The following is a 24,549-nucleotide window of genomic DNA, read 5'->3' on the forward strand; positions in this document are numbered from 1 at the left end:
AAATGAAATCAGATGTATTTATTCTGTTAAAATGAGTAGACAGATAATATTTACACATAAGAAATCAAACCAAAATAGATGCATTTCAAAGTAAAAAAAAATTAAAATGATGCGAGGAAACTGCTGCAAATAAAGGAAACCTGGAGATAAAATCAAATTCCCTGCGGTCAGCCTGTAGTTCTGTGAGGAGATGTGCTGCAATCTTCCTGTTTCAAGGCTCTACAGCCAACCTGGTGTGTGTTCACACCCGCAGGAACGAGCTCACAACCTCACACAAGCTTAAAAAGATCTGTTTCTATGTAATCTTCAGTAAAAATGAAGAGAAACAAATCAAATAAAGGATTAAGTTAATTAAAATAGGCTTAATCAACAATTTAAAACCAATCAGAGAGGCTTAAAACATCAAACGCTAATCAAAGTGTTAAAATGTAACAGAAGATGCTCTTTGAGGCTAAACCTCTACAAATACATCAAAAGAGGAAAACAGGAAGGCATTCCGCTCTTTGCTTCAGTCCTGATCATCTTCCATTCTTTGAGGTCTTCTCCAGCACCCAGTCAATGACCTGCAACCATTAAAAAATAATGAGCTGAAAGGTATTAAAACTGAATCTAAAGGCTGAGCCGGCTTTAGAGCTGTTACCTGTTTGACGTTGCTGCTGGCGGCCTTCTTCATCTCATCGTAAAGACCCCGAGACGTCTTCAGATCCTTGGATGCAAAGAAAAACAGGAGCTGAATTATTGAGGGCAGAACTGCCCTCTGAGGAAACATCGGTCTACATCAAACTCACATTACGAAGAAACTCTGAGTGGAAAATGAAAACTACTATAAATTGACCTCACAAACAAACATATTTCCTTTTTAATCACTGAGCTGAGGAGCTGACAGGTTCCTCAGGTTCCTTAAATGATTGTATCTAATTATTAGTAGACAGGGAAACATTTGATTTTTAGATGCATCGATTTTAAACCATAAAACAATTCTGAATTGTTTTAAGAAATTTAAATAATCGATAATTGAAATATATATATGAATACATGCAAACTAAATAAGAAGCATTTTTCACTCTGACAGCTTTTTAAGAGCACACAAACATGGCCGACCTCCGTTTGGAAGCATTTTAGCTTTCATGTTGAGGGTCGATTGGATAAAAGTAACGCAGTGAAAGTTATGTCACACTAAAATTAAATATGTATATAAGTGTGCCTAGCAAGACACGTTTTTATTTTGTTAGAAGCAAGTTAAAGAGAGTTTCGTTAAAGATGGTCTAATGATAAAACATAACTTTATTTTATTTAAGATTTTTAAGTTCAGAGAAAATTTTCCCTTTTGATGCGGTAAAAGATTTTTGATTATCAAACAAAATATTTTTATGTCAAAACTTATATTTTCTCAATAAAAGTTTTACAAGTGTACTGATGTTGTCTTTACTTAAAAATACACTTTGATGAAGAGAAGTACGTATTATTGGTCTAGGTTCTTGTACTGAAGAGAAACATTTCTAAACAAATCTGGGATACATTCATAATTATTTCATAATGCCTCCTGAATTGTAATCAAATCGAATCATGAGGTGCCTCAAGATTCCCACCTCTACTAATTAACAACAAATACTTTGCAATAATAATGATTCAAATCCATGAAATGATTTAAAACGGTAAAGTATTTTCTAAAAATAATATTTTTTACACTATGATAATAACATTTTATTGATGATATTCTTTTCTGTTTTTTTTTCTCATGACTAAATTTTTTTTCTTATAATGAAAACTCAAGTTTGGAATGATTTACAGTTTTTTTTTTACTCAAAAATGTTTTTTTATAGAAATGAAATAGATATTTAATCGATTCGGTCACATTTTCCTCCTCACACGGTTTTCTGCTTTTGTGTAGTTTAAAAAGCTCATCTGAATCTTTGCCTCGGTTTGCTTGCAGATAAACCTGGACGTGGTTCACTACAGTATGAATGCAGTCAGTCTATTGAGGCCATAAAACTGGGAAAGTGACACAAACAGCAAAGAAAAAGGAAGCATTCGCCCTAGGGAGAAAGTTGCTTATTGCACAAAAAAATAAAGCATGAACAGGAAAAAAAACTTGGAAATGTATCTAATGTAGCAAAGAATTTAAGTTGCGTATAAATAAATATGAATACATTAGAGAGGCCTTGAAGATGTTTTATATGCCTTTTTTTCTTGGCTGGTTTTTGAGTCAATAAAACTCTCAAATGAGCAAATACTACTACAGAATAAATTCAACCAAGACTAAAATTTCTTCTTCTTCCATTAAACAGAGTAGACCAAACTACCTTAATCTTAAGATTTAACATCTGTTGGTGTACAATTATAACAGCAATTTTAAATACATTTCCTCCTACTTTCATTTTCTGTCAAAAAAAAGAAACCGATTTTACAAAGTCACACTTAAGAAATTTCATTAAAAAAGCTTGTGACGACAGAAGAAAAAAATGAAAGAAATATCTTCAAATACTTTCAAATATGTTAATCTAATAAATGGTCAAACATATGATGGAAAACACAGAGAAGGCAGCAGACAGACTAACCTTTAGATAGAACTTGGAGATTTCAAACAACCTTTTGCTGCAGGCCTCATAGCACTCATGCTCCACACTGATCCCATGGTGTTTGAGTGTTTTACCTACAACCTCCTCCAACATCTGAGAACGAAAGCAGAAAAAAACATCTTTCTGTATTACCACAAGTATGAAAACAGGAACTGTAGTGTAGTTTATTCCCTAACCAGCTAATGTAAATCATCTCCAGGGTCCCTAAAAGAAAGCACCGTTTCCTTTTAGAAAAGGAACAAATGTCAAAGAGTGGTTTCTTTAGGAGATGTGGGAGCGTAAATGCATGCCTTTACATTCACAGTGTGAGCTCGCAGGTAAAAACATACAAATATTTTACTGGTGGCATCGACGGGGAAAAAAACACATTCCTGAAATAAACAGAGTCTCCTTTAATCTCGCCAAGGCAACGCTTCTAAGAAAAACACCATAAATTATCATGAGAAATCATCAGCACCATTCAGCCTCCAGAGGAGAATAGAAGCTTTTAATCTCCAACCTGAATAAAGAGCTATCACTATTTCTGAAAAGGAACGACTATTCTTTCCTTTACTTGAGTTTGGATGAAATGTATGTTTGTAAAAGGCACAGAAAATCAAGAAATCAGGGTCAAGAGGCAGAGAGTGGGCTGTGGAGGAGACACGAGAGGCCGTGCAGAGGTGTGTGCATTTCACCTCGTTTGTATCCATCCAGGACGCACAATCAAATAATTAGGTAAAAGAGCTGTTCATGCCAAGCTGATACACCGCTCTCACTCCTGACAGACCGTTTATCTTTAGATACTAAGAATGTTCCACCACTTAATATGTTTTAACAACAAAAAAATTATTGAAAAGTCTTTACCCCTTTGACGCCCTCAGGCGTCCATCATGCAGCTGTGAGATCAGAGTAGTAAAACTCTGTCTAAAAAAAATGATACTCATTTGAATATTGTGTGATTGACATTTAATTGAATTAAAGAGAGAATATGGAATTTACTTGTAGTTTTTTGACAAAATTTGTATTTTATTTTAATAAGGCAGAAGATGAGGGTTGATCTGCAACACAGAGAAGAAGACCCGCTGTGGGGGGGCGGGGCTGAACGGAGCTGCCTGCTATTAAAAATACAACAGCGAGAAAACCAATTTTTATTTTATTTTGGGATGGGAACCGACATGAATTTTCGGAAACTCTTCAGTTCAACAGAAAAGTCCCGCCCGGCGCTGTTACAAGAGATGAGCAGTTCAGGGTTGACAGACACGCCCCCACCTGTGAACAAAATCCAGACACCTGAAATCCAGCTGGATCAAACTTCTCTAAAAAAAATATTTTACTACTTTCCACAAACACAATGAGGACAATTTATGAGAAAAAAATTGGAAAAATTTCCAGGAAAAAATATCACACAGGCAGACTGAAGTACAGCCACATAAGAAAGATCACATCATGAGCAGTGAGGTCTGTGATGTTCGTTTATCAACAGAAACTGTTCATAGATGTGGCCCAAAGAAATATGTGATTTTTTTTTGTATTTTCATTCAGAAACAAGTTGATTAGTTTGTAGAAAAAAATTTATTCTTGTTGTTTTTTTATGAAATTACACCTAAAACTTTCATTCTATGTTACAAAAACGGTTTGTTAAACATTTTTGAGGTTTCAAAATCAATATGAATCCTTTTTTCCAGATGGAATTTTCTGTTTAGCATGATTTCATGTGTAGTGTGTGAATACAACATGGAAAAAAATGACAAAATAAAGGTAATGTCACATAGGTGCAGTTGTGAAAATTTTAAATATTTATATCTATATTACACATAGAGTGGGCTGTATGGTGGTGTACAGCAAGAAGGTGCTGGTTTGAATCCCAACTGAATCCTTTCTGTATGGAGTTTGTGTTCTCTTTGTGCATGCATGGGATTTTCTCCTCCAACAGTCCAAAACAGGCTTCATAGGTTAGTTGGCGACCCAAAATTGACCCTAGGTGTGATTGTAAGGGAGGGTGAACGAATAGTACTTCCTCTCCCTATCACATGTCAGCTAATCAGAGTTACTGGGCATCATGAATCACTGTGGTATAAGGCAGAAATATATTAACCAGTGCATCACTTACCCTGTTGTGTTTCTGTGAGCGTGACTCTTTGGCACGTTTGTCCTCCGAGTTTCCTTGACTCGTCTTCTGCTGTTGCACTTTCAGTCCATCAGGAGCCGAGACAGACACTGAACATACCAGTCATGTCATGTTAATAAACTGGATGAGCTCCACACAGACCAAATTCAGACCCAAAAGACCTGATTAAATGTTGTTGAAGCAAAGGAAAATGTAATTATTCAGCTCCACCTGTGGTGCGTCTTGAGCCTGCAGGGGTGCAGACAGAGGAGGTGGTGGAGGTGGACTGGGATCGGCTCGGTTGATGTCGCAGAGTCCTAACGGTGGGATGAACGCCGCTGCTGTTGCTGCTCTGAGAGCAGAAGGAGTCGCTGCTCTCAGACTTCACCAGCCTTGATCATTCAGACAAACATACACACAGAAGAATTTAGCTGTCCATTTCCTTGCATCTCGATAGAGATAAATAGGTTGTCGTACTTTCTTCGGGCAGGGCCACCCGCCATGTCTGCTTCCCAGGATCTGCGTTTGAGCCGGGCTACGTCAGAGTTCAGCAGAGCCTCCCCATCGGGCACGCTTCCCGGTTCTGAGATCAATGCAGGTGAGGGGGCGGGGCTAAGAGCGAATGGCAGGGCGCAGGGCTCCTTGGAGCAGGTGGTCTGAGTCTCGTAGCGTATCAGGCGGGACTGAAGCCGAGCAAAAACCTGATCCCGGTCCAGAGAGCGCTGGTTATCCAGGCAGAACCTACACAAACAGTTACAGCACAATATTTTATCTCAGGTGTAAGATAACTTAGAGAGATTAACAAAAGACAGATAACGTACTCGAGGCCGTGGTAATGAGAGGTTGAGGCTTTGCTAAAGGGCATCCGGCTAACTCTTCCAGGCGAGAGGTCTGGTGAGAGCTGAAAGACTTTATTGCTGAAAGAACAAAGACAGAGTCAGGGTCGGAAAAACAGCAAGAGGATAACATGGTAATTATATTTTACCTATTTATTGCATTTTTCAAACAAAAAAAATACATAAAAATCATAAAAAGCTTCCAAAATATGTGAAAGTCCTATTCATTTGTAAATCGAGGATCCGTCTGTCTGAGAAAAAGGTCGATGGAAACTTTTTGGTTGGCAGTGACTCTGGAAAATGAATTCTAACAAGTCACAGGGAGACTTTCTGACAATTGATGACTGAACTTACCCTCTATTGATAGTCAGGGGCTGTAAATCCCCACAGGGCAGGCCATCAGCTGTGAAGTACTTCAAAAGTTCTTTAGCGTCCAGTAAAGCAGAGGAGCTTCTCTGACTGTCTTTAGGACCCAGCAGGCTGTCACTGGAGCCAGAACCGAACATATCGAACCTAAGACAGATGAAAGCATATTAGAAAAAGAAAGCGCTGCTAATAATGTAGATAAACAACAATAAATATTTAAATTTTAAATAATATGAAATTCATCTGGTTTACTTTCTCTTCTGTCGTCTCTTCTGCAGGCTTTCTATGTTCTGCAGGACGCTCTTCTCAGGCCAGTCAGTGAGCTGATGGGTAACAGTCTGACAACCTAAACAACAACACAAAAACATACTCTGCAGTTACAGTGGTGGGAAAAACAGTTTGCTACCTCCCAGATTGTCTACATGTCTGTATGTTTTTCCATATATCAATGTTTCAATTCAATTATTAGTCAAAAGGAACACAATTTCATTGTGTTTATTGACGGGAAAATCTTTAAACTCAAAAGAGCTTGAGTAAAAAACCTCAAGAAATCATTTAGGCGGGGTCCTGCAGACAATGAGGAGATGCCTAAAAGATCTTCTAAAGCCTTCAAGAACAAATGAGAAACAATGTAATTGGTATCTATCAGTCTGGAATAGACTATAAAGCTATTTCTAAAGCTTTGCGACTTCAAAGAACCTCACTAAAAGCCATTATCCACAAATTGCAAAGAAATGGACAAGTATTGAAGCTTCCTAGGAGTGCTCAGTTGACCAAAAATCAACACAAAAGCACCGCTACAGCTCTATCAGGAGGTCATAAAACCCCAAACACCATCAAAAGAACTGACGTTCAAACCTGCCTCGCTTAAAGTCAGAGGTCATGACTCCAGAATATAAAAGAAGATATAAATGATGTAAAAGATCAAAATGGACATAAAGATTTATCTTAGTTTTGCCAGAAAACTTTACAAAAACCCCAAACTCCAAAAATAAAGTGGAACAGTGAGATAAAGGTTAAAAAAATTTGAAGGTGTGTGCCTACTTCAATCTGGTCTAAAAGTAACTGCATTCCACATACATAGATAAATCACACGGACAACTGAGTATTGTGGTGGTGGTAGTGTAATGGTTTGGGATCGTGCTGCTGCATCAGGGGCTAATAGTGGTACAGATCCTCCACAGAGCAGACCTATTATCAGATTTTAGAAATACTTGACTGCAGCTGTTGCTCATGAAACTGGATCAAACAATGATTTAGTTTAGGAGATTTCACTTCTTTAGATAAGAGGCTTAGTATTTTTAGCCCTAAAAAGAATAATTCTGTGTTATATCTGTCCAATATTTATTTCTTTATTTTATTTTAAGCGAAGGGACACAAACCAGAACATTAAACACTAGGGGTGTCGAGAAAAATCGATTTGGCGATATATCACGATATTTTATTTGGCGATACCTGTAGCTGGTGATGAGATGATATTTAATTATTATTAATGAGCGTCCTTCAGCATTTCCTTTTTGTTTTCTACCTATAGTCATACTCTGAAAAAAAAAGTGAAAAATTGGTCTGGTACATTCTTGGAATACATTGTGATACGTATCGTGAGACATGTATTGGGATACTTATTTCACCAGACTCTTGCCAAAACACACCCCTACCAAACACTGTTTACACCAATATATACGTAGTTAACTATAAATAGTATGATTAATACTATCAGTCTTCTTAAATCATAAAAAAGTGCAAAAATAAGCTGGATGGAATAAAAAAATAATAAAAATAAAAATAACTTGACCTCCATTGCTCCTGTACTGTTTGCCTTCAGCCCAAGAGCTACAGCACACTGTAGTTGATGAGTCTGGAGAAGCAGCAGCAGATTATGTATCCATCATTCTGACTTTTTGACAGATGAAGAATCACAACTCCTTAGAGGAAATAAAGTTGCTGCTGCTGCCGCTGCTGGAAAGAATTTCTAAAACATTTCACAGGTGGCATAATGTATCACAGTCAGAGAGGAGCCTCTCGGATCATGAGCTCCTTTCAACCGCGTCACATCTTCATCGCTCTGCCGTGTAATGCTAGCACAAGCCCCGGCGTGACAGACTGCAGGAGTGATGTGAACGTTCACCTGGAGAAGCTCGACTCGCGTAACCCTTCGCAGCCGTGAATAAATGAATTTTAAAAGTATCACCAACTCTGCACTTTTCTCATGCTCTGAAAGAAAGATTTGTTTTTATCTAAAGGATGACAGAAATGTGACACATTTGGATAAAGCAGATTTACAGTTCTGTATGCACACTGCTGACCCAGATGGGGAGACTAACCCCTGGGATTACCAGCCCACACAGAAATGGTCACACCTTCAGGCTACACTGGACAGCCGTCTATACAGCAAAACAAGGAGGGATTACCTAATTAGCCTGCTTGTCTGTACACGTGCTCACCACCCATGCTTCATATGTAATACAGCTCTGTTGAAGCTTTGGAGGGCTGAGTCAATCTAATAGACTCATAATGTAACAATGAAAAGATACACAAGCATAAAGCAGCTTGCTCCAGGCTGTATTTTAGTGACTTGAGTTGTGTCTGTTGCACTTTATGCTAATGCGGCTGCTCATGCTGAGTCAGTGCCTCCGTCTCCAAGCGCAGATAATTGGAAAATAGCCGTAATGATGGGCAGCGTTGTGCAGGCGCTAACACATAACTCACTAATAATGTCACAGCAGTTCTGCCATGAAATTTCCTCGCCATGTGGGACTTTCTTCTTTCTTTTTCAGAGCCATGATAGTCCTCATTCTGCACATTTTTGCTGCAGGCTGTCATTTGTTTTAGTGTTGATTTATTTGCAAACAATAAGATGCTATTGTTGCCTAAAACTGTCAATCTATTTGGATTCATGGAGATTGCATGCAGCAGTGTGCACAATAAGATCATTATGGTCTGTGTTGTGTTTGAATTAGACTTGTAAAAATACTTTTTTTGCTACAAAATAAAAGTTTCTCAGAAATTAAATGCCTTCTCTTCTGTCTTTCTGTTGCATACCTGATTGTTCTGCAGTGAGCTCCTTTGTCAGACAGCTGGCCGTCTTCGGCAGAGTGGAGTCCAAGACCTTCAGATACTGCTCTCTGACCAGGTTCAGAAAGGTCTTTAAGTCACTGACAGATACGGGGCTGGAGGCTGAAGCTTCCTCTTTCCCTTCTGGATGCAAACAAAGATGGAAGCACTTTTGTTAGAATTAAACTATTTGTTTTTGGCCTGCCTCTTGAAAATCTCAAGATTTGAACATTTTCTATCTGGGTTTCTCTCAAAAAACAGATAAAATCTTTCAATTCGTCTCTTTTTAAAAAAATCTGATAGCCTGATGCAAATTTTAGTAAGCCCCTTTACAAATCCGCCGCCAGGAATTGTATTTTCATCAAATCAAACATTCATCGTTTAAGAGACCCCGGCATTAGGGTAACAGAGCTCTTTTGAGGTTTCACGGCGGAGAGTTTCAGATCCACTGGAATAGAAAGAGAATGTTAAATGAAGTTCTAGACACGCTCATGCTTCGGCTGCCACACTTTTCACACACGTGCAGTGACAGCAGAGCGAGAGATGAAAAGACAGACCAGGGATTATGTGCGTTTGCACCACCATCACCTCACAGACTTCATGATCTTTGCACAAACTTCCACTGAAACTTTTACGTGTGTAGACATGTCAGTTCCACAGTAAAAGGACAAGCCTGAGTAAACTGTGAAGAAATCCATTACAGGTTGTTGTCTGTCAGGGTGATAGGCTCTTGTTATGGCCTATCAAAGAGCAGTTCCACAGAAGGAATCATCTCCTCTTCCTTTTTTGTTTCACTAGAATGAGAGCCGTGAGATCTGACAACAGTTCCACAGACCTTTAGGGTCCACTCAAGAGTCTTCTTTAAATGCAACTGTTGCTGAATGAAATGAGCAGTTATTCCAAGCAACTGCTCTGTGGCACACCAGTGCATGATGGGATAATAGTTTAGTAACATTACATTTTACTATCACCCCAGGCTGACACTGTACCCGGTCTGGCTCTGGTGTGGACGCTGGAACCGTATAGCTACAGCAGATGACCACAGATGGCTGCGGTCCTGCTGCAGCCAAAGGCTTTCCTGCCGACTTTGTGAGACTCCGAACTCACATAGGTTAATTCGATGACTCGCCGTTTATATAGGAAGTACTAGTAAACAAACCCTATTCCACTGTGATTTGGCATTATATTTACAACACTTTTTTTTCTGCGTGACTCTTCTTTATACAATGGGTAAGTGTGGAACTTGTATTAATACTTTTGTCTTCTATAGGCTTAAATGTACTTATTTGACTGTGTTACATGTACTGTGTGAAAGGTAGGGGAGACCAGGGTTGGTTGTCACAATGACGTAATGTTTACAAAATGGTGAAAACAGCGAGTACATTGGAAAATAGGTTTTATTTTGAAAAATGTACCGGATGCACTTTACATTCGCTCGCATGATTTCTGGTTTAGGTTGTTAATAGCCCCAACTTCATTAAAAAAGTGCTCTGGCTCGGCTCCTGAAGAAATTTGAAGCCAACAAAACAAATATGGAGCATTGGAGAGGTCGGACCGGATCGGATGCAGTGTAAATCCTATCCCACTCTTCTATTTATGTAAAGACTCCAGCATCTCAATCAGAGCCGGACCGGATGCAGTGTGAGCCCAAGCTCAGCTGATCGTCTTTTTATCTATATTAAATGCTTTCTTAGTGGGTTTTTTATGGTTAAGATTATGCCGACTATTCCTAGGACATAGTGTCTGCAGAGTGACAGGAGTTCATTAGATGTTCATAACTGAGTTGTGGGCAGGACCATCAGCATGGAGCAACCCCACCCAGAGTCAAAAACACAGTATTTTTTAAATGGTGATCTTTCATCTGACAGCTATTTGAATACAGAAATACTCAAAAATGCAATTTTGAGTTTTATTTTTTTATGTATATCCTCCATTGTCAGAAAAATGCCACAAGAACAAGTTCAAAAAAGAGCACTAAAACACAATTTTCTTCAGACTATGTTATGCAATCAAGCAGACAGGGACCTGACTCTGTGTTATTCCTTTACCAGTTTAAGATAAGGTGTTAAGACAACAATAACATAATAATGCAAAATGATCTGTTACACCCACAATGCTACATTTAAATTTTACGCAATGGTTATTCATAAACACAATTCACAGTTCTACATTTATTCTGTTGAAAACTAATACTTTGTGGGGAAAAATTGGTTAACAATAAATTATTTAAAAAAATGTTGAAGGACCCCATTATGATTTTTGTGTTTTGCCACAATGTGATATCGTATTTACAAAAAAAAAAACTTAATTTAATTTTTCATGCTTCTCCAATGAGTTTGAAATAATTGAAATGAGTTTGAAATAATTGTGTTTTGTCCTGTATTTTTTTTTCAATCTATGCTTGAAATAAACCAATCAATCAATCAATCAAAAGCATGTTTTGAACCCTTGGTGTCACGAATCCCCTGACAAGGATTAACGCTTTCCCAAAAGCCATATTTTAAAGAAAAACTAACTTTTACCATGATTAGTCTCTGAGATCACGCTGGCTAGATTTTCAGTGTGCTGATCTGATCTGATCTGATCTGATCTCCGCTGCCCGTTTTAGTTCTCCCTTTTAAGATGCTGCACAGCATTTAAGAATTTCAATCTTTGAAATGTTTCACTTACTAAAATACTCTTTGAGCGCCAGCGTCTGAACGCGGGCCAGCTTCCTTTCCCTCTGGAGGAGACCGTCCCCTTGAAGGCATGGCAGAAGATGAAGGACGGCACCAGCACTTACTTCTGATCAAAGGGAGACAAAAGTGAATGAAATAGTAGGGTCAATGCTTTGTCAATGGAAGAGTCTACTCCTGCCTTTAAAGAAACAGCAATAAAAGTTGTTTTTCTATGTAAATAGATAAAAACATATTTAAAGCATCTATTAAGTTATTGATAATATGGGAAGAAACTTAAAAAAATCTAAATTTAATCTAAATGTATGGTAATTTCTGCGTGGTGGTCAAACGAATTGGTGACAGTCTGGTGTCTGTGTTGCAAAAATAATTTCGACCAACATCCAGCTGTGTCATTGAGGCACTGAGGACACCTTTTATTGTCTAGCTCTGCACTTTCAAAAGCATGCCAGGCAAAGAAAAAAAAACCTCTCCTGAAGGTTGCATGAAATGTTAACAAGAGAAACTCTCGGGAGGAAACATCACACGAGCTCTTGAATCTCACAAAAAGCCAAAGAACAATCAAGGACTTTTATCACCAAAGATACTTTCAGTCTAGAGTACAAAAAACTCTTTCAAGTCCATCCATCTAGTCAATTCTAACCCAAAAAACTCATGACATTAGCTATCCATATTTCCACTGCATTTTTATGAAACCCCTCCTCTTTAATATTAAGGATATTTAAAAGAGAACAGATAATGTAAAGTGCAACAGATGAGAAAAGTATTAGGAGAGAAGCAAAATGTTCTAGCTCTGGAGAGACCAACGAGAAAGAGAAAAAGATGATTTAATGAGTAATTTTTAGGAGGTCAGGATGGCCCTGAATACTTTCAGGTTTGAAAACATAGGCCAACAAACTCCTATACAACCCTTTATTTAAGCAAAAATATCACACAAAGAAAATAGGGAATTGAGGGGCTTTTTTAAAAATAAAAACAACAATATATTGCCATTAGAAACTTTAAAACACTGATAAATGCTCACTAATTTGGAGTATTGTAGAAATACATCATTTAAAATTCCTCTATATAGAGACAGAAGACACTTAATGTGGCTTGCTGTATTCAGAGTGATCAATAACAGCTTTTTATTTTAATTGGTTTACAGTCTTATTTTTTCATGTCTTGCATTTAAATATATAACATTTTGTTCTTTAATGTAGAAGCTAAGCGGAAACATTGTTTGTTTGATGCAGGCTATGAGGAATTCTGCAGCACAACACTTTAGCAAGTTTTCTTTACAAAGGAGGAATAAAAAACACAACAATTACTGTATGATCTACCTGCTGATGGAGGTTTCTCTCTGAGAAGGCCAGAGACGGTTGCCATAGCAGCCACTCCATTAATCTGACTGGTTGAGTGCATCATCCTGACCCTACAGACTCCGGACTCGTCATCGTCTGAACCTTGGACCAGCAGGAAGTAGGCAGCGCTTTCACCCTTAGTCTCCATGTCAGGAACTGGGGAATAAAGCAAGAAGGACAGAAATAAATGTCGAGACTAATCTCTGAGAGAATTCTTCACTCACTTGTTTTTATTCGATTATTTTACTTTTTTAAAGTTTTTCTGACTGAACTGAGAGACAATGCGTAAAATTGACTTGACTCGTGTCATGTATGCACCAATCAAGAACACAGTTATGGGTTTGTCATGTTCGATCTTGTGTTTGGATTTTTACTGCACTGTTTTCTCGTCAGTTCTACAACACCCCCGGATCTGCACCCCCCCAGCAAAAAACCTCATTATTTCTGTGGATTAGATGCAGCCGATTCGACTCACTGACACGACAGGATGAGACCTGCCACATCCATGCTCTGCCTGTCAACATATCTAACAGACACAGAGGAGCTTAAAAAAGGTGTAGTCTTACCGAGTAAAGACTTTTGTCCTTTAGCGAGAGACTCTTTCCAGCGCTGGGAACTGAGCTGACTGGCGGCAGGCTGAGTGATGGGAGTGATTCTGCAAGACAAACTGAACAAAGCTCCTACCTAGAAACACAACAGACAAACGTGCCTCAGTGCCTCGGATGATAAAAGCAGGAATGTCCTTTTCTCAAGCTTCAAAGGAAAGGAGCTCAAATGGAGTCTGGACAGAGAAGTGATTGGTCATACGTTTACCTTTCCGCGCAGTGACCTCAGCTGCTCCATCAGAAGTTTAGCTTTCATTGATTTACCCAGCAGGCATCTGGTTAAGGGTTGTGAAGGAGCAATACAATATCCAGGAATGACACTTATCATATTTAGATACAGAAAATGTCATTGGGCACAGAGGGGATTGAATTTAGAGAACGCGATTTGAATACCAATGAGTGGATAAATCCTTCAGTCACTGCCCCTCAACATCCACTACAGCCTACATTAGGATTTATGTTACTTTTGTTTTCCTAAGTAAGATAACTACTCTACATTGTAGAAAAGAATCCCAACCATTTGCATTTGTTAATTTAGGTTAGATTGGATTAAAAGGGATAAAATAGACCTTTATTTTACCTTCATTGAGAACATTTGCAGCAAAAAAGCTTTAAGGCCACAGAGTGGAAAAGAAAACGATAAGAACAAAAGTTAGTTTACACACAAATTAGGTGGTTAATTATTGAGTATAATTTGTGTTGTCGTGGTACAGTCACATAGTTTGTCCGTCATATTTAAGAGCTTTTGCAGTTTAATAGTGGAGTGGAGAGGCTGAGCTAAACAAAGTCTTAAATCATTTTACTTATAACCATTTTTGGGCACGAATTATTCAATATAAGAAAAATATTTGTGTGTAGTATTATCTCCATTAAATGTTTTTATTTTTCACTGAAAACCAATTTGGTTGAGAGAAACAAGTTAGTTCAGACTAGTTCAGATTTAGAATACTAAACTCACTGAAGGTAGAACTTGATGAATCAATATTGCATTTTAAGTCATTTTTTTGTTGTTTTTAAAACAAAAACATATGTAATCAGGATTTCCTTCCGAGCATGCACAAACTCAAAGATAGACACACTTGAAATGAGGATACAGTTCCAACTGCGTGCTTGACATCAGAAAGCTTGGCAGGTCTGACAGATGAACTATCTGAATCAAGTCCAAAGAGGAAGCATAGTAATGGAAAACCTGCAAAAACAAAAGGAATGTTGTGTGAGCGCAGAGGAAGTGATGAAAGGAATGAAACATCAAGAAGAAAAAGTTGGATAGAAGGGGGGGGGGGGGGGTCATTCATAACTGCACTGAAATTTCATCCTGCACTCCACAACTCCAGTGAGGATCCTCTAATGCTGGATTCTTTCAGTGGGGACACTATTTACAATACAAACCTAAACAGAAGTTGACATAAAAAATGTATAAGGTACAAATGGTTATACAATGAATAATTACAAATTAAATATTTTTGCACTAATAATTTAGGAAGACTTTACTTTTATTTTTTGTGTTAGTTTTTTTATTATTTATTTTGTTTGTCTGGATGTTATTTCTTATTTGAAAAGTGCTATATAAATAAAGATTGATGAGTTGATTGATTGATTAATCTAAGGCTGGCTTGACCAGGAAAAAAAAAAATAAAATACAGAAAAATCTTTAAATTCCTCCTGTTGCTGCTAACAGAATTTCAGTAAAATTAAAAAGCCAGAAAAAAGATTAAACAGATTATTGTCTAGGCCGACCTGGGCCCTCGGAAAGAAAGATTTGGTGTTTGAAGAGAACTGTGAGAAACGAAGCCTGCTGGAAGGCTGCTGACAAAGATCATCAGTTCAATGCCAAAAAGAGTTTCTGCATGAAAAACTGCAAAGAGAATATCTTCTAAATAAATACTAAGAGTAAATAGTCCTACCTGATGATTACATCTTAACCGTTTGCGTTGTATTATATAAAGAATGAAATAATTCAGGAGTGTTTTTGCTACTTTATTTCATATGCAGTTTGCTTGCTAAAAATTAAGTTTCTTTTTTGTTTGGGGGTGTTTTATTGCTAAACCATGTTCAATATTTAAATTTATGGATTTATTTATTTCAATTTCAGTTGTTGGAGTGGCTCTAGTTTTGTGCAATGTTACTACAAATCACTTTTAGCCAGAGTTTAGACACGTGTCTGATCCATGTGGCTTCCAGTAGTAACCTTTAAGCCTCTGGATGTGCAGAACTTGCACACACTAGATGAGGACTTATGGTGTGAGAATGTAGGTGGCGTCATGGCAACAGACATTTACGAAGCAGCAGTCACAATAAATAATAGGATTTAAGCTATAAATGGGCCATACCATAAAAAACAACATTTTGAGCTTTTAGGTATATTATACTGTTCATTCCTCACTATAAACCACGTCAAAGCAGTATTTTGGTCCGTTCACACATTTCTGAGTAATCCTCTAAAAAAACCTGCTCTCTCAGCAGCAGCCCCTCCAATACCCACGGAAACCAGTGGGTTATCACGATCTGACATCACAGAGTGATGCTGCTCTGCTAGCACTACCCCCATTTTAACACAAACACTCATTTTCTCCACAGAGCTAGCGCTGATCAGCGAAAAACTTTAATTTTAGATGCAGAATACCGCATATCTTCCGATTGTGTTCTGTCTTCAATAAATTTCAGCTCAAACTGATGTGATACCATAAGTATTGTATGAAACTCACACAAAAAATCCAGTGACGGCTGATTTGACCACAGAAATGTGAACGGCGGCTCATTTGACCACAGTCAGTGGGAAAATTCCATCTTCTCTTCTTCGACACCTGAACTAGACACGCTAGCCGGGCCAGATGAAGGGTTTTGTGCATGTGGAGCAGAGCTCTTGTGACATATTAACATTTCATTAATTCTTATCACATTTGTTCACTTTCATAAGAAAATGCCACACATGCATGTTAAAAAATCAAAAAACCTGATTTTCATCAGAGTGGGACTTTAAGAAGTAAAATATCCCACATAGAATCAGTTGCAGTAGTCGGTATGAGCTTAGAACACAACAGCACTGACATTTTCCAGACATTAGCAACAAAAGTCTGTCAGAATGACTCAGATCCATCAACATTGTGCTAAACGCCTGCTAGCATGTTGAAAGTGCAGGTAATGTACGACTAAACCCACGAGTGAACGCAGCATGTAATTACCTAGATCACCACTGCAGAAAGAGCTATGGTCTGCTACTTCAGGCTATAGTATTAAACTCCTTCCATTAGTATCACATTAAGATGTGTATTTGCAATGCATACTTGAGTATTGCCAGATGGTTATTCTTTTCTGTTCTCTATTAAATCCATTCCAAAAATTGGAGTGGGAAATGTCTCACTTTTTTATTTTTTAGCCCACACTTTTATATATCTTAGATAACACCAGCAAGAAAAAAGGGAGCAGCTGCTATTTAGACTAAATTAAACCAATTAAAACTAAAAAGCAATCAGCATTTGACCTTTCTGACCACCTCCTAGTTGCCACATAAGAGTGCAACTGCTGTTTCAGCTGTAGGTTAAGACACACACATGGGGTCAAAGGAAAAGTACTAAACTGTGTAATAATTCAGTCATTATCTACTCCAGCTGTCACTCCAAACCACCAGAAAAAACTTAATCACATTCTTCTAGTTTTCCCTCTAGAGCAGCAGACATGCAAATATGTGGCATTTCACAATAAGAGCGTTCAAAGTTCAGTCTTTAAAGGCGCCTGACAGCAGGCTGTCTGTGACTGTGGGGCTCACGAGAAATTCACGAACAGCAAAGTGAAGCAAAACTGATGTAGTCAGGTTAAAGCTTGATCACAAGAGGAGAAGCACACAATCAACCTGGCATTACAACAAACTCTTCAAGTGGTGAAGGAAATGGCAAATTCAACAAGCAAAACAAGGATGTGGAAAGTCAAGATAATGAGAATCTTACCTCCGAGTGCAGTCTCTGATCAGTGGAGGCGCAGGGAGCCAGCAAGAGATTACACTCTGCTTTCTGAAGCTCGGGAAGGCGCAGGGAGAAGCCGTCAAAGCGGAGTTCGGATCCACACTGGAGCGAGAACGCCACAGAGAAGATGACGAATTACTTCCAAACGTTCATGGTCAGTGCTGCTGTGGTTAAAATGAACTGTTGTACTAAATAAAACTGATGAAGTGAAACACAGATCACTACAGATGTTCTAATACCTCTACCTTTTGTTTCAATACTTTTATACACACACACACACTACATTATATATATACATATACAGTAATTGCGTGTGTTTCCTCCTTCATCAAATAATAAACACTCGGTCCTTTGCTAATTTTTGTGTTCCATATCTCCCTGAGTGCGCATCTTTTACAGTTTAGAGCAGCCCCCTCCCTTCCAAAGACAACAACTCAGAAAAGGTCATGTCACTGAGAAGGAGAAGGCAAAAAACAGGAACAATAAGTCTGTGACACCTACTAAGCTCTTCTGAGAGCAGCATACATCAGTCTTGCTGATAAGAGACAGAATCTTTTCATGGCGTAATGTTCTGCTGAGAAAAACCACCACTCGAGCCAAAAATAGATCACATAAACATCTGCTAATGTTTCTGCTTTGGAAAGAAATAATGAAGAAGTGCAACAATTTGGATGACCATCAGAAATTAACACAAAGTTTAGCTTAATATCCAAATTCTCAGAAAATGTTTTTTATTCAAAGAAAAGCAGTCAGGGATGATGCAGATGCATATCCAAAACTCTGATGAAGATTGTTTTTGTTTTTTTTAACATGTTCTTCTGGCATTTTTCTGATGATGGAAGACATTTAATTAAAAAAATTACGTTAAAAATTGCATTTGTGAGTACTTCTTTGCTCAAATTGTTGTAAAGCAGCAGCACACAAAACAATGCACTTTGAAAAAATGTGCTTTTTTTAAAAAAAAAAAGGGGTATTTGTGATGTAGAAAATATGCATATCTCAACTCAGAGGCAAATTTCTAATAATCTACTGCTGCTCTGCAGAAACTCTGTTGTAGAAAAAAGTTTTTTTTTTTTGGCTAAACACGGTCTAATCATAATTTAAAAACCACAGGAAACACTTTTAAAATAAATCAAAAAGATGATTGGAGTGGATGTTTAACAAGTTTCAGCTAAATTCAAAAAGATTTCAGGCACATATAAAAAATAATCTGTCCAGTAAGCAATAAAAGTCCAAAAATAAAAGAGAAAAAAACAAAATAAACTAAATAAATTTGTACTTTTAGTGAAAATGTATAATTATACACAGAGAAACTTGGATGATGTATCATTATCATTATCTTTGTAAGGTGACACAACAACTGAGCAGTTTTTTGTCTTAATTTCCTAGAAGGTGATAAACTACTAGATAGCGCTGCACATGCACACACACACACACACACACACACACACACACACACACACACACACATACATACACAGAAACACAAAAATCCCCTGAAAATGGCTTTTTCTTCTCTTTAATGGGCTGGTCCTTTTGGACCCCTATAGAGTTCAGTGCTGTGATAACCCACTCTGCTGTGTTTGTAACAATTACAGCTTCTTTTTTACAGAAAAGTCTAAAATGGCTAAAAAGAGAGGGTGGTGTGGAGCTAAAGTTTGGATCCAACCATTTAAAGGATGTATAAAATGGAAAAGAAGTATTTAACTGTTGTAAATGTAATGCAATAACAGAGAATTTATAATAATAAAAAACTGTTTTAAATTTAGAGCTAAAAAAAGCTTGTTACAGGCTTTAGTTATTTTTTATTTTTTTTTATTAATTTTTTATGACTTTAAAAGCAAGATCCTTAAATAATATAAATGAAGGAAATACAGTGCTACATATTGGCTGTAATGCTCACTCTGTTATCCATTTATTAAATACCAGACAACCTTATAATGTGAAATTAATCATTTGCTTGAGTTTAATTACACATATTATTAGACAGAGCTTTACCTTCTTCTCTCTGATAACCACGCTTCCTCTCCACATTTCTCTGTGGTCAATACAGCTGAACAGGTCAGCAGGTCCCAGTAGACCAGCGCTCAGAGAAGAAGCCACCTTCTGCCATCTGAATGAGGAAAACGTGCCTTAACAAGTGTTTTTGAATTAAAGAATAAAAAGAATCCCAAAACATTTGAGAAAGTGATAGTGTGCTTTTTTTCCCAATAGCTTACATAGGAATTCTGTTTAAACTAGTGGACGGGATTTATCCAGTTTCAAGCTCCCATGAGCTCTTATTTTTATCTCTCACTCCCCCTAGTGGTAAAGTATTGAATTAAAACAAGAACTCTCAATTGAACAGAATCCTGTAGCTGTAGCTGGGAGAGAAAGTTACACACTAACAAAAGTTATTTGTAAATTTGTAAAATTCACAGAAGAGTTGATGTTTGACCTGGAGGTGTTCTGTGTGATCAGAGTGATCTTTGCTGCATGCCAGCAGGACATGTGTTTGAGGGCTCCCAGCAGAGGTAGCAGCTCTTTCAGGGGAGGGGTCTGCTCAGCAAAGGCCAATAACAGAACGTCCACTAAGGCTTTACCTAAAGAGAAGCAAAAAGTTTTAAAAAATACATACAAAATAAAAAGTACACGTTACTTAATGCAGCATTTTCAGAATAACAGCCCCGAATAAGTCTGGACAATTTCCACTGTTTTTTTTTTTTTGTTTGTTTGTTTGTTTGTTATAGTACAACCTTCAGAAATTTCTAAAGAAAGCACTTCTGCCTCCAGTATCTCAGGGCTGTCAATAAAAACAACCTGTGGAGAATGTTCAGTTAGAATTCTCAACTCTTTTATTTTTTAAGGATAAATCTCTAATTCGTTAAGTTTGAACATCACCACAACAAGCCTTCACATCTAAATGGCTAGGGCAAAGACCAATAAACTAAACTGAAAGTGATTATTACATCTTAATTCATGGGTTTTGCCGGTGAACAAACAATGTTGTTTTTTTTTTTTGTTTTTTTTACTAGTAAGTCTTAGCTAACAGTGAATATCTCCCCTATATACTTTTATATATTCATCAGACATTTAATGTTTAAAGCATTTTCATGCTTTCATGCTTTCAAGCTGTTAGGAAACTTTACATTTACACAAATATAACAAACAAAATGGTTTAAAGACCAAAAAAGGACTTTAACAATTGAAACCTTTGTTACTGGGGACTCTGTGAGGTTGATCAGTCATACCTGGAGGTGGCAACTTGTCTGATAACAGGTGCAGTCCCTCTGCAGCCTCATCCAAAAGCCTATTTGAACAAAGAGCATTTAAAAGAATATAATGAATAGTTTATTATCAACTCAGTTTCATTTTGTGTACTCCAAAATCTGCAAGGGCGTACAGGTCGACACATATTTGATCAAAAGAAACTTCAATAAAGCTCAACAAATCCATGTTGAGTATTATTTAATAATGAGTTCATAATTGATGACTCAAAAAAGTGTTACTGATGTTAATAACAGTTTTTAAACATTAACCATCCAGCACTTACTCTGTAAGAGTGGACTCCTCATCCTTTAGGTCTGCGGCCGCCTGGCTACTCAGTGAAGTCAAGCATTCCTCCACAGGAGAAGGTTTGTCCTCCTCACTGTCACTTTTCTGTTGGCTTGATTTAAGTTCTTCCCAGTCTAAGGTGCAGAACTATAAAAAAGTGACACAAACAGTTTGAATCCTAAAATCGTATTTTAAATGTATTTTATTAATGTTGTATGACAGATTTTTAACACAAACAACTGATAATGAACAATAAAACTTGATTCTGGGCCTAAAAAGATAACGTTTTTCAGATTTAAAGCATTTTCAATATTAGGAGTCCATGTAGTAATTGTGCAATACAGACACTTATGGAAAAAAATGGGTAATGATTGTGAACCTTTCTGATTTATTGTTTATTTTGCTTTCGTTAAAAGAAAATAAAACTAGTTTTTATCTCATAATATCTTTGAAAATATGAATAGCTTTTATTATTTGGGGAAACATACAATGATAGCATAACACACCTGAATTAATAAGACTTTCTTGTATAATGTTTGCTTGTGTCTTACCTGTGTTGCTGTGTGGCAAGCCTGTACAGCAAAGAACCATCGTGGAGCTGATGGACAGCCACTCAGAGAACAAGCTGGGACAGCAAGAGGTAAGACAGGTGTGAGCAGAGCTGTGGGATCACACCAACACCAGGAGAAAGCAACCAGCACATTTCAAGGGTGCAAGACTGTTTCTTTTTTATGTACCTGGAAACACAGAGCTCTTGTCTTCTGAATCTGGAACTGACATATCCAGAAGGTTATCATAGATGCTTTTCAGAGACTCCACACCTGAAACAAAAACAACACAAGACTGACTCTTACCTTAGCCTTTCTTACTGGTATCGACTTGCTTTGTTAAAAATTAGGGGTAATTGTGGGTTTTGAGGTGAACTCAACATTTTAAGTCTTTTTGACTCCTAAAAATGTCAATTACTTCAGAAAATTGATTTATTCTTCATTCCAATGTACTATAACAGGCGCAGAAACATTTCTAAAGCAGCTCTATAACTAATAAATTAGGTTAACAACGTATATCAGCACTGAAAGCCGCTAAATTAGTTAAATAGATACGTAAATAACGCATTTTGGCCGCTTGCTAACTTTAAATTAGTCAGTTAGCTTCAAGTTTTCTTTGGCGCATTTGTTAAAGAAAACAAAGAGAGAGCTTACATTTACATTCGTCAACCGAGTGGTCAGCATTTTGGCAGAATGAAATAACCAGAACGTAACGATCCATTGTTTCAAAACATCGGCTAAAGTCCAGGATTTGTCTCTCTGTCTGGTCATGGACACTTTCCCGCAACGTCAAATTTCCCACTCGCACTGTCCGCACTTCTTCTTCTGGCAAAATACTGGCTGAGCTAAAGAACATAAAACGCGCTACTGCCACCTACTGGACACAAAGGTCAGTGCAACACAAAAGCACGAGTGATGCTGGTAAAAAGTAAAGTAAGTAAGTTGACCTAATTTTAATTAGAAGTCATTTGTATTCTTTTCAATAGAATATTAAAATATATTACTTGAAATGTGAAATTTAATGAGCTATACATAAGTTCTCTAGTACACCTCTTGACATTTTACTCAATTTTTGTAAATTCCTTTTTAGTGCTGTTAAAAATGCACATCTGTAATTATTTTATGTCATTATTATGTTGAGAACTTCTCCTGTCTGACAAGTTAACAGGAATACCTCAGAAGCACAGCTGAAGTCTTCATGAACCTTTCTTATGTGTTTCTACATTACAAATGTTAGTACTTAATGTTTGCTTAAAAACTATATATATATATATATATATATATATATATATATATATATATATACATATATATATATATATATATTTTAACTGTAAAAAAAAAGATGGAATTTGAAGAAATCTTTACTGTAATACTGAATAATTGGGGAAAAAAAACATTGAACAATGAAATACAAGTTCTTTATTACAGTAGACTTAAACAAAGATATTAAAAAAAAACACACTATTATTTTTTTTACATTAATGGTTACAAAGAGACAGAAATGTACATTTTACAAGACATTTTTTTTTTTTAGTATTTGCAATCAAATTACATTTCAGCATGGTTCTGAATTTTTAACAACTTTCAGTTAATCTCTACAGTTTGCTCCTGGACATAAACAATATAGTGATGTGTATTTTCTCCCTGAGTTAAGACGGTCAGAGCCTCGAGGCCGTGAGCATCCTCCACCACCATAACCTGGTTCCCCTCTGGAACCCCTTCTGTGTTGACCACCATCAGCTGGTCGCTGCATTCGGTGACCTCCTGCTCTCCAGCCACCTGCAACTTCAGCGCCAGCTCAACATGAATACTCTCCCAGCATGCATTTGTTTTTTTATTTTTATTTTTTTAACAAAGCAATGTCACACGGTTTACCTGTTGTACGACAGTGACAGTGCCTGGACCCATGGCAACCATGGAGGTGACTGCATCCTGAGTCTCTGAGCTGAATTCAGCAACTTGATGGATGTTGACTGTATTAAAACACAATTCCTTACAATGAGTCAAAACATCAATATTATACTAAAAGCCTGTGTAACATTTCTGGCAGCTGAAACAGGATCTGTTAATAAAGTTGTTACCATTTTCTTCTAGGACTGCTAAAGGTGCTTCAGTCAGGTGTTCCTCTCCTTCCACAGACACATAATGAGTGCCCACCTGCATTTGCACACATGACTTAAAAGTTTAATCAGATACGCCATTCATAGCAAACAACAGACTGCAGCTTACAGTTCTCTCACCTCCAAAGGACCTTCAACAACTTTAAGATTGTGTTTGCTCTTCAGGTGACGGTTCAGCTCCCACTTTGTCCCATAAACAAACTCACATTCAGGACATTTCATACCACCTAAAGACAGAAACACATAAAGTCATTACAAATGAAGGGCTAAAAGATTTTATCAGTCTTTTGATAGTTTGTAATGAAAAGTTATTTAAGGAGACATGAAGGAGTTGGGACCTTGCTCCTTCAGAGTGTCACAGTTGAGCAGTCCGGGTCCGGCGTTCTCATAAGTCTGATGCGGGTGTTTCATGTTGTAGTGTCGCTTTAGTGCGCCGGTGCTGTTGCAGGAGTAATGGCAATGCGCACAACGAAAAGGCTGAAAACACGGATGCACAGTCATTTGTATTCCAAATATATTTTTTAAAAATCATAAATGTATTGATTAAGTACATGTATAGGTGTTCAGACCTTAAATTTAGCATGTTGCTCCATATGTCTCAGTAAAGATGCTTTTAAGATGGAGGTGAAGTCGCACTCCAAACACTTAAACTGCTTTCCTAAACACAAACACAATCATTACTTTAAATGCACCATGACTTTGTCAAAATGTAATTACTTCAGACAGCTGAATACCTTCATCTGTGTGGCTCAGTCTGTGACTCTTCAAAGTGATTTTAGTTTTGAACTTTTTCCCACAGAGATCGCAGAGATGATGCCTCTCCACGTTGTGCCGGTTCATG

General features: G+C 37.4%; 2 protein-coding genes across 5 annotated transcripts in view; both read right to left on the reverse strand.

The window, feature by feature from the left end:
* LOC112144072 (MDM2 binding protein) lies at nucleotides 1–22,420 on the reverse strand. Of its 2 annotated transcripts, none has more exons than XM_024268391.2 (23): nucleotides 22,240–22,420; nucleotides 21,775–21,858; nucleotides 21,589–21,662; nucleotides 21,036–21,184; nucleotides 20,734–20,792; nucleotides 19,941–20,085; nucleotides 19,502–19,616; nucleotides 17,489–17,605; nucleotides 14,639–14,733; nucleotides 13,753–13,819; nucleotides 13,506–13,623; nucleotides 12,919–13,095; nucleotides 11,592–11,702; nucleotides 8,910–9,065; nucleotides 6,120–6,213; nucleotides 5,856–6,014; nucleotides 5,487–5,582; nucleotides 5,143–5,406; nucleotides 4,897–5,057; nucleotides 4,669–4,775; nucleotides 2,559–2,672; nucleotides 641–706; nucleotides 1–563 (listed from the first exon to the last, which is right to left on the reverse strand). In XM_024268391.2, the coding sequence occupies exons 1-23, from the start codon at nucleotides 22,304–22,306 to the stop codon at nucleotides 519–521; spliced, it is 2,640 nt and encodes an 879-aa protein (XP_024124159.1). In that variant the 5' UTR covers nucleotides 22,307–22,420; the 3' UTR covers nucleotides 1–518. The 2 variants fall into 2 exon arrangements, with proteins under 2 accessions (XP_024124159.1, XP_024124158.1); XM_024268390.2 differs by having other exon boundaries at nucleotides 11,592–11,705; nucleotides 22,240–22,419.
* Nucleotides 22,421–22,984: 564 nt separating this feature from the next.
* Nucleotides 22,985–24,549, reverse strand: part of LOC112143753 (zinc finger protein ZFAT) — an 11,538-nt gene continuing 9,973 nt past the window's right edge. For 2 of the 3 annotated variants that reach the window (XM_024267939.2, XM_024267935.2), the window contains exons 18-23: nucleotides 24,278–24,366; nucleotides 24,047–24,185; nucleotides 23,829–23,935; nucleotides 23,670–23,763; nucleotides 23,464–23,561; nucleotides 22,985–23,373 (exon numbers count right to left, since the gene is read on the reverse strand). In XM_024267939.2, coding sequence (XP_024123707.1) covers nucleotides 23,173–23,373; nucleotides 23,464–23,561; nucleotides 23,670–23,763; nucleotides 23,829–23,935; nucleotides 24,047–24,185; nucleotides 24,278–24,366 — 728 coding nt within the window. In that variant the 3' untranslated portion in view covers nucleotides 22,985–23,172. The remainder of the gene's footprint in view (nucleotides 23,374–23,463; nucleotides 23,562–23,669; nucleotides 23,764–23,828; nucleotides 23,936–24,046; nucleotides 24,186–24,277; nucleotides 24,367–24,549) is intronic. The other variant, XM_024267938.2, reaches the window with a different exon arrangement.

The sequence above is a fragment of the Oryzias melastigma genome, linkage group LG16 (assembly GCF_002922805.2).
Source record: "Oryzias melastigma strain HK-1 linkage group LG16, ASM292280v2, whole genome shotgun sequence".
Classification (NCBI taxonomy): domain Eukaryota; kingdom Metazoa; phylum Chordata; class Actinopteri; order Beloniformes; family Adrianichthyidae; genus Oryzias; species Oryzias melastigma.

Coding starts and splice junctions, on each gene's coding strand:
- LOC112144072 (XM_024268390.2), bottom strand. CDS start 22,306: ATGGATCGTTACGTTCTGGTTATTTCATTCTGCCAAAATGCTGACCAC. Junction 21,859..22,239: donor CTCGGTTGACGAATGTAAAT/GTAAGCTCTCTC, acceptor TTTTTGTTTCAG/GTGTGGAGTCTCTGAAAAGC. Junction 14,734..17,488: donor ATCAGAGACTGCACTCGGAG/GTAAGATTCTCA, acceptor TTGTTTTTGCAG/GTTTTCCATTACTATGCTTC.